Source organism: Neltuma alba, unplaced genomic scaffold (genome assembly GCF_004799145.2).
Source record: "Neltuma alba isolate B1F8T4 unplaced genomic scaffold, ASM479914v2 tig00006132_pilon, whole genome shotgun sequence".
Classification (NCBI taxonomy): domain Eukaryota; kingdom Viridiplantae; phylum Streptophyta; class Magnoliopsida; order Fabales; family Fabaceae; genus Neltuma; species Neltuma alba.
Genome location: NW_021634362.1, coordinates 21,050 through 29,846, shown reverse-complemented (window position 1 = coordinate 29,846; position 8,797 = coordinate 21,050). Strand labels below are relative to the sequence as shown.

General features: G+C 31.3%; 1 protein-coding gene across 1 annotated transcript; it reads left to right on the top strand.

Annotated features, from left to right (window-relative positions):
- Positions 1–3,857: 3,857 nt before the first annotated feature.
- Positions 3,858–7,631, top strand: LOC114749697 (lysine histidine transporter 1-like). The gene is made up of 7 exons (XM_028938238.1): positions 3,858–4,000; positions 4,892–5,275; positions 5,904–6,297; positions 6,432–6,537; positions 6,843–6,934; positions 7,346–7,414; positions 7,533–7,631. The coding sequence occupies exons 1-7, from the start codon at positions 3,948–3,950 to the stop codon at positions 7,629–7,631; spliced, it is 1,197 nt and encodes a 398-aa protein (XP_028794071.1). The 5' UTR covers positions 3,858–3,947.
- The last annotated feature ends 1,166 nt before the right edge of the window (positions 7,632–8,797 follow it).

Sequence of the window (8,797 nt, the reverse complement as noted above, 5' to 3'; positions counted from 1 at the left end):
GCAATACTTTTCCAAGCATGTGAGCTTCATTTTGAAGGCATAATAATTGGTCCATTTGGACCAGTGTCAAATAAGATATGGGTGAGCTATGAACATCAAATCAAGTTTGGCAAGTAGCATCCTAATATCAAAGCGAATAAAACTTTTATAGCAGCGACTTATAGGCCATAGGATTCATCCCAAGAGGATTATACCATCAAGTTTGCCAAACTTACAGTGAATAAATTCAGATACGGAAGATGCATTAGTTAATGCATTGTCCATTAATTTCCAATTCTACTCATGATATATTTAATTAGTCCTCCATAATTAATGACCCTATGCAAAAGCAATTTCTGCTTCAATGAAAAAAAAAAAACCCTTATTAATAAAGCTAAACAAAGCACATGCATCAATACCCTGTCAGTTTCCATATTTACCTGTAAAAATACCATTTGAAATTATTTAGTGTCACAAATTAAACTTCATTTACGTATTTTATCCAATTAGAAAAATTATAAACCAGCACCTTGTGGCTCATATATATGGATTTTCATTCCCTCAAATAAAGGGTTATTAAATATTAAATCTTATATAAAATAGTGCTGAGAAAGAGTTAGAGACTATGTTTTATATATACTCATTGTTCAGAGAAAAGATAAGATAACAAAATGGGAGTAAGATAACAAAAGCTTTATATTTCACAAAAACTGCACATTTAAACTTTAAATTTAGTCTTTTAATCCTAAAATTATTTACAAAAAATAATAATATTGAGATCTTAAATGTTGATAAGACATTTTTAAATGTTAAACATATCGAGTTTAATTTTCAAAACAATTATAATTATTACAAAAAATAATCATTTTATACTAATAATTTTTGGATTAAAAAACTATAAATATATTTTTTAAAGTTAATAAATATAAAATTAAACGATTGAAAGTATAATTTAGTTTTTTAAAATGAGAAATTTGTTATTTTAAAATGTGAAATATTTTATCTTAAACTGAATTTGTTAAAAATGCGGCATCAATTAAAGAGACAACACGGTTCAACTAGCACGTGGTTCAAGGGAAGGCTGCCCCATGACCCAAGTTGATTTGCTTGCGACTTTAGACATAGGGACCAAGATGAAAAAACTATAACGAATTAAATAATAGGTTACATTTTTTTTACCCTTAAAAAATAAGTGATTATTTGCATATTGTTTTGAGATTTTTTGAAGAGTCAATTATTTTGCACGTGATTATTATAATAAAAAATAATTTACTTTCTAATGATTTTCGTATGTTATTCAAAGCATCCTTGGAAAGCAATAAAAAAAATATGACTTTTTAGTCTCTGATTATTTTTAAAAACTAAAATAATTTTTTTAATGATTTTCAGTTGTATCTTTTTAAAACGGTAAACAAACTGAAACAATGGCCCTCGCTTCAAATTAAGTTTAAAAATATATTGTTGAGATAGAATACAAGATTAATAGCATTTTTAGTCCTGAAATATGACATTATTTTGATTTTGTTCTTTAAAATTCTAAACTAATGATTTTGTTTCCTAAAATTTAACTTTATTTTGGTCCAATTTAAATTTTTTGGTCATTGAAATAAGGATGACAACCAAAGTAAGATTAAGGGGGTGTTTGGATGAAGCCAAACCATGGTTTGGAGAATAGCTTCTGGAGAATAGATTCTGGAAAGAATAGATTCTGAAAGAATAGCTTTTTTGAAAAAGTGATTCTGATAAAGTGAGAGTGTTTGGATAGTTGTTGTCAGAAGTGCTTTTTTATATGTAGAAATTACTAAAAAGGATATAAGTTTAAATGATAATTACATATAAGATATATTTCATAATATATGTTTATTTGAAGTAAATAAATAATATTAATACAAAAATTAATATGTATATATATATTAATAAAATAAATAAATATGTTTTTTTGCAAAATGATTTAATAAAATAATTAAATATGTATATATATTAATAAATAATATATATTAATAAAATAACTAAAATTAAAACGTATATATATATTAATAAAATAAGTAAATATGTTTTTTGTAAAATATATTATTTAAACCTCAAGGCTCACCCTCACAGACTCTCGCAAGGCGCAGCTCTTCGTCAACGAGACAGGAAAACCTCTCGCAAGGCGTAGAAGCAGCCCTCCGTCCCATTATCTGAAACCAAGGTTTTGGGGGACAAAACCATGGTTTCCCCCAAAACCAAGGTTTCAGTTTTTTGAGGGGTGTTTGACAAATTTTTTTCCAAACCATGGTTTGGGAGGAGAGCCAAACACCCCTTAAATATCAAAGACCAAAATCACTTGTTTCAAATTTTAGAAATCAAAATTAGAACGAAACCACATTTCAAGAACTAAAATTATTGGTTCCAAATTTTAGAGACAAAAAGTAAAATGTGATTGATTAAATTTTAAGAACTAAAGATAATATTACCATGTTGATTTGTTATTTACAATGATTACTAAGATTTGTTGGGGAAAATAGCTATAGAAATTCATATTTTTAATATAACAATATTGTAATATCAATTAAAACGATGAGATGAGTTGTAATCTTCTAGAATTTAAGGTGATTAAATAGGGTAACTTGTTATGTAAATTGTAATACACACACAAACATAATTGAATTATCCTCTTTTTTTTTTTTTTATAGAGACAAGTTAGTTAAATATAGGTGAGAAACTTTGGCCAGTATTTAGTGAAATTGGGTTGCCTCTCATTACAATATTTCTCTCCATTTTATATCTAATGAAATTTAAAAAAACATAATTTTACAATAAAACATATTTAGAGTTGTTAATTGGTGGATAAGTTTTAAATTCACTGGCTTAATTACAATACAAGCATTTTTCAGCATAATGATTGAATCGCAGTTAATATTATTCGGAGAATACTTAGGACAAGTTTTTAATATTTATTATGTCAAGTTTTCTGATTACACATAATTATGTATTTATTTTAAGCTATTATCATCACATTATAAACTCAAAAAAATAGGATGTATGATTGGAGAATGTTACATAAACTTGATGCAAGCATTTTCAATATCATTTTTAATTGAACATTTATTTAAGTTTTGAATCTAAAGTTGGGTAAGCATTAGCAAGAGTTAATCAAAACCCATGGGCAACTGTTAAAAAAGAAAGAAAGCTGATGTTAGCATAATACGGGCGGTTCGTTTAACATTAAAAAATAAATTATTATTACTAGATTTTTCAGAGATTTAAAAAGTAAATATTATTTTGTATTTAATTATAATCATATTGTTTCATAATTTTCAAAATTTATTCTATTTTCGTATTTTCCTCAATATTCTCTCTCATGCATGATATCCTAACATTTAAAAGTCTCTTCAAAATAATTAAAAATATGATTTTTTATATTCTAATTATTTTTAAAACCTCAAACAATTATTAAAAGATATTATTAACCTGCTATTTCCAGAAATTGACGATGACAACAACAATAATACAATATTAATATTACATCCGAAGAATTTGTTAGTTAAATACATGGAAAGTGTATTCTATATTTAGCGGAATCAGGATTCTTTGAGATAACTAACTCTAAACAGACTCAACAGCATTACAAGATAAGCTCAAGCTAAAAGTATTAATCTCCAATGGTCTGTTAGTTCCAGAGATCTGTCTTCAGCGACCGGCCGGCCACACACAAACTCATAACGTTTGGCTCTGCCCACCGATATATCCACAGACACATATAAATTAAACTGGGGTCATACGACAACAGGTAATTATTAGGGAATCCATAAGTAGCTAGTTAATTAGAAGTTAATCGTACGCACGCAATGACTCAAGTTGAGAAACCGCCGGCCAAGGCTGATGATGCGGCGGCGGCACGGCAGAAACAGCTGGAGGACTGGCTTCCGATCACCGGATCCAGAAAAGCCAAATGGTGGTATTCGGCTTTTCACAATCTCACTGCCATGGTTGGTGCTGGTGTTCTTAGCCTTCCTTTCGCCATGTCACGTATGGGATGGTACGTACCTTCTTTTCTATATATGTCTCTAAATTAAAATCTCATCTTGGTTCATGATCATAAGTTAGATTTATTCTTTTTCCCCCCCCCCTTGATTCTATTCTCACTGAACTTTGTAATCGTCGCTGAAGATTCATGTCCACCAAATATTGACTTTTGGTTTTTAACTAAAGGGTCGGATCACTTGGAATGAGTTTTGCAGTCATTCGTATTGTTCGGTTTTGAAACTTCCAAACATGCATGCCCTTTTTATTTGGTCATGATGAGAATGCACCATTCAACTAATATCTCCGATCCTTGATATAAAAACTAGTTGACTAATTTGAGTATATTAAAAAAATTAGTTAAGTTAGTTATTTGTAATAAACAAGTATTATTTTTTTTAAATATCCTTGTTAATCAAGTGTATTTTAATGTGCCCGTATCAAATTACCTCTTCAGAAGGTAATTTTAATGTGGCAGATTTCTCCTCTTTTGCAACCAGTTTTGCTACAACACCTGCTGCTTAAGCTATTTGTCCACCCTTTCCGAGTGTGATTACTATGTTATGTATGGCCGTGCCTAAGGGCATATTGGTTGAAATAGATTCTTCTTTTTGATCAATCAAAACCCCTTCCCAAACTGTATAAGCTTTTTTTAAAACATTGACTAGAACTATTATTATTATAAGAATTATCTTGAAAAAAATAAAAGATAAACATGAGAAATAAAATGGATTAATGTCTTATATTTAAGATCAAAATAAAAGTTAAACGAAGATTGGAGGTAGCATATATGCAAGTAAATTCACTAATCGCTTAAATAGTTTCAAATTCCTCGAGGTATCACGTTTAGTATCAGACATTTATCAGACAGGGATTACAAACATATGATTGATGATGTTGTGCGCAGGGGACCGGGGGTGATAGTGCTGGTACTATCATGGACAATCACGTTGTTCACGCTGTGGCAGATGGTGGAGATGCACGAGATGGTGCCGGGGAAGCGATTCGACCGGTACCACGAGCTAGGGCAGCATGCTTTTGGGGAGAAGCTGGGCCTCTACATAGTGGTGCCGCAGCAGCTGGTGGTGCAGGTGGGAACTTGCATTGCGTATACTGTCACGGGAGGCCACTCTTTGAAGAAAGCCCACGACTCCATTTGCTCTGACTGCTCCACCTTCAAGAGCTCCTGGTGGATTGTCATTTTCGCCTCCATCAACTTCGTCCTCTGTCACTTCCCCAACTTCAATTCCATGTCCGCTGTCTCCTTCGCTGCTGCGGTCATGTCTCTCACGTAAGTACAATATTTTTTCTTAAATTTAAAAAAATTAGTTGAGTTAGTTAATTATAAATGATACTCATCTGGTCCTATTTACAGGACGAGAGAAGATATTTTTTTGTTCAATTTATAGGGTACTGAAAAAAAAAATTTGTATGGATATACAATTTTACCCCTCATTTATTATTGTGTTAACTTTGTTTATATGAGGTATAATGTATACTAAATAGTGATAACGCTGAAAAGTTATTAAATTTTAAATAAAAGTTAATAAAGTTTAAGATTTTTCTTAGTTTATATGAAACATGTTGAAAGTACCTTATAAATAAGACCAAATGAATATTACTCTGGTCTTAAGTACATATACTACCTACGATCCTAATTATAAAACCTCGTTTATAAACTATAAATGAACTCTTATAAATAGAATCACTTTGTAGCTAACTATGAAATGATTGTTGTATTTAAAATTGGTAGAGAGTAACTTTTTAGTCATTTGCACTAAACACTATCCCAAAACAAACTAAATTTGAGCAAATCTCTTAATTAATTCTTAGAGTTCATCAATTCTTTGAAGGGTGGTGAAACAATGGGATTATGAATGAGAGGAAATTGGTTTCTAATAAGTGCTACGCAAGAACAGGTACTCGATCATCGCTTGGACAGCTTCATTGGCAAGAGGGTTTCAACCAGACATCAGCTACGCGATCAAGGCACGTAGCACGGCGGACGCCACCTTCAATTTCTTCACGTCGTTGGGGGACGTGGCGTTTGCGTACGCCGGCCACAGCGTGGCTCTGGAGATCCAAGCCACCATACCTTCCACGCCGGAGAAGCCTTCCAAGGGTCCCATGTGGAGGGGAGTCATCTGGGCCTACGTCGGAGTCGCCTTCTGCTATTTCCCTGTTGCCATTGTGGGATATTACGTCTTTGGAAATTCCGTCGCCGACAATGTCCTCGTCGGTTTGGAGCATCCTAGGTGGCTCATTGCGGCTGCTAACATCTTCGTTGTAATTCATGTTATTGGAGGCTATCAGGTCACTTTCAGACTTCTCTTTCTTTTGTTTTTTTTTTTTTTTAATACATCGGAAGTAAAAGACGCAAGACTAGGAGCAAAGCTAAGTAACAGCACTTGACAGAATCTCCCCTGTAATGGGTGCATAACAAACAGGTGTATGCAATGTCGGTGTTCGATATGTTGGAAACCTACTTGGTGGTGAAATTGAAGTTTCCTCCTTCCATTCTCCTTCGCTTCATTACTCGCACTATATATGTCGGTATGTACAGCACTTGTATTTATGCTTTCTCTCACAACTTACTTTGTTGTTCTTTTTTTTACCCTAACTAATTTATAAATATTATTAAAATTAATTTTGGCTATTTAGAAATTGGTTTTTAATTATTTTTTTTAATCATTTGCATTAGATACTAGTACCAATTCATTAATGACAAATCTTCTTAATATATGTAATTTTCGTCAATTTCACAAAACAGCTTAATGAGGATTTGTTTTATGGGATAATGCTATCTAATCAAAGTTCTTAATTAGAATTACATCCTTTATCGTTTATTATTTTCACAGTGGTAACAATGATCATTGCCATAGCGATCCCCTTCTTTAGTTCCCTTCTTGGATTCCTCGGAGGTTTTGCCTTTGCTCCAACATCATACTTTGTAAGTACCACCAAATCTTTCTCATTTCAAATTGTTATCTACCTACTACCTTACATGTTAAGGGGGAAAAAGGTTAAAATTGAATCAACCACACATATGAGATTAACTCTAATACATCCTTTACATATGCTAGAATTTCTCTTAGGAACAAGGCAGGACATTTCTACTACTAATTACTTAGCTAAATAGTCTCTTAGTTTGACTGCTATTTTTGCATCTTTGATCATTCTCTACTCTCTTTTTTTCGTCCAAAAGGCAGACATTGATAAGGGGTTCTTTTTATTGGTGTTTGTACTTGGTCTTTGCTTTGATCAGCTACTGGAATTCAGTATTTCAATCGAAAAGGATTTCTCTTAAGAAGAAGCCAACGTATTTTGGCATCTGCTAAGTCTTGTTCTCTGTTATTTGCAGCTTCCCTGTATCATATGGCTTAAAATCTACAAACCCAAGCGGTTTTCCTTATCATGGATGGTTAATTGGGTACGTTTTAAATTGACATTGCTTTGAAATTCAGTCTTCAAGTGATAATTTTTCTGAGACTTCCCTCCATTTTTTTTCCTTTCTGATTCAATGTATTATAATGCTTGCGTATGAACAGACCTGCATCATTCTTGGTATTCTACTGATGACGCTATCTCCAATCGGTGCTTTGAGGAATATCATCCTTTCAGCAAAGGACTACAAGTTCTTCTCATGAAACCACACAAAAAAAACAGAGTATTGGGATCTCAAATGCATATTTTTACTCCAAGTTTGATTTACCCATAAGGAAAATAAGTTCCTTCGAGAACATCTGACAAAACTGGAAAAGACTGTATTTAAGGAGGAGATTTCAGTGTTGAAGATTAATTGGGGTTACAAATATGTACATGCTCTTTGTCGAGGAGCCTATACAGATCTAACTGTGATTCTTGTGGTATGTTGGAGAAGTAGAATGACCAAACTTTAGAATTTAGCAGTGTTCAGTGGGATTCTTGTTTCTGACTTAGGGTGTGTTTGGCAAGTACCCCAAACCATGGTTTGAAAAAAATGTTAGCCAAACACCCTTAAAAAAATCAAAACCATGGTTTGGGTTCAAAACCATGGTTTTGACTCCAAAACCATGGTTTTGAGAAAAACAGAAATTTTTTACTTTTGGAGGAAAAAGGGGAGAGTGTGAGAGCCTATAGGATATGTATCTTGTTGTTTTTTTTATAAACATATTTTTAAAAATATATTTAATCTTATATCTTATAAATATATATACATATTAATTATTTATTAATTATATTATCTTATATATTATTAATATATGTTAATAAAAATATATTATTAACAATTTTATTCCTTCAAATTAAAATATATCATAAAATATATTTTTTCTATAATTATCATATTAATTTATGCCAATTTGTATATATAAAAAGTACTTCTAATAACAACTATCCAAACACTCACACTTCTCAAAATCACTTTTTCACAAAATCTATTCTTCCCAAAATCTATTTTTTTCAGAATCTATTCTCCAGAAGCTATTCTCCAAACCATGGTTTGGTTTTATCCAAACACACCCTTAGTGGAGTGTGATTTTATTTTGACTTGAATTATTGTCTATATATTAAATTTTTAATGGTTTTAATAATTTATTTATTAGCAAATGACTCTTTTATACTTAATTAAATTTATAAACTTAACTATATTATATCAGGCAAATGCCTATGCAATAATGATTATATTATATTATAAATATAGTCATTTTGATCAAAATAAGTGTATCTGTAATTTATTTTTTGTTGTGTGGAATATAATAATAAGACTCTAATAAAATTCTTGAAAGACAATGCTTATTTCTTAAAGTAGCCTAATTGAAGTATCTCGACTTCA

Excerpts from the sequence above, each read along its gene's own strand:
- LOC114749697 (XM_028938238.1), top strand. The coding sequence starts at position 3,948 with ATGGTTGGTGCTGGTGTTCTTAGCCTTCCTTTCGCCATGTCACGTATG. Across the intron at positions 4,001-4,891 it reads GCCATGTCACGTATGGGATG|GGGACCGGGGGTGATAGTGC; the intron begins GTACGTACCTTC and ends TGTTGTGCGCAG. Across the intron at positions 6,538-6,842 it reads TACTCGCACTATATATGTCG|TGGTAACAATGATCATTGCC; the intron begins GTATGTACAGCA and ends TTATTTTCACAG.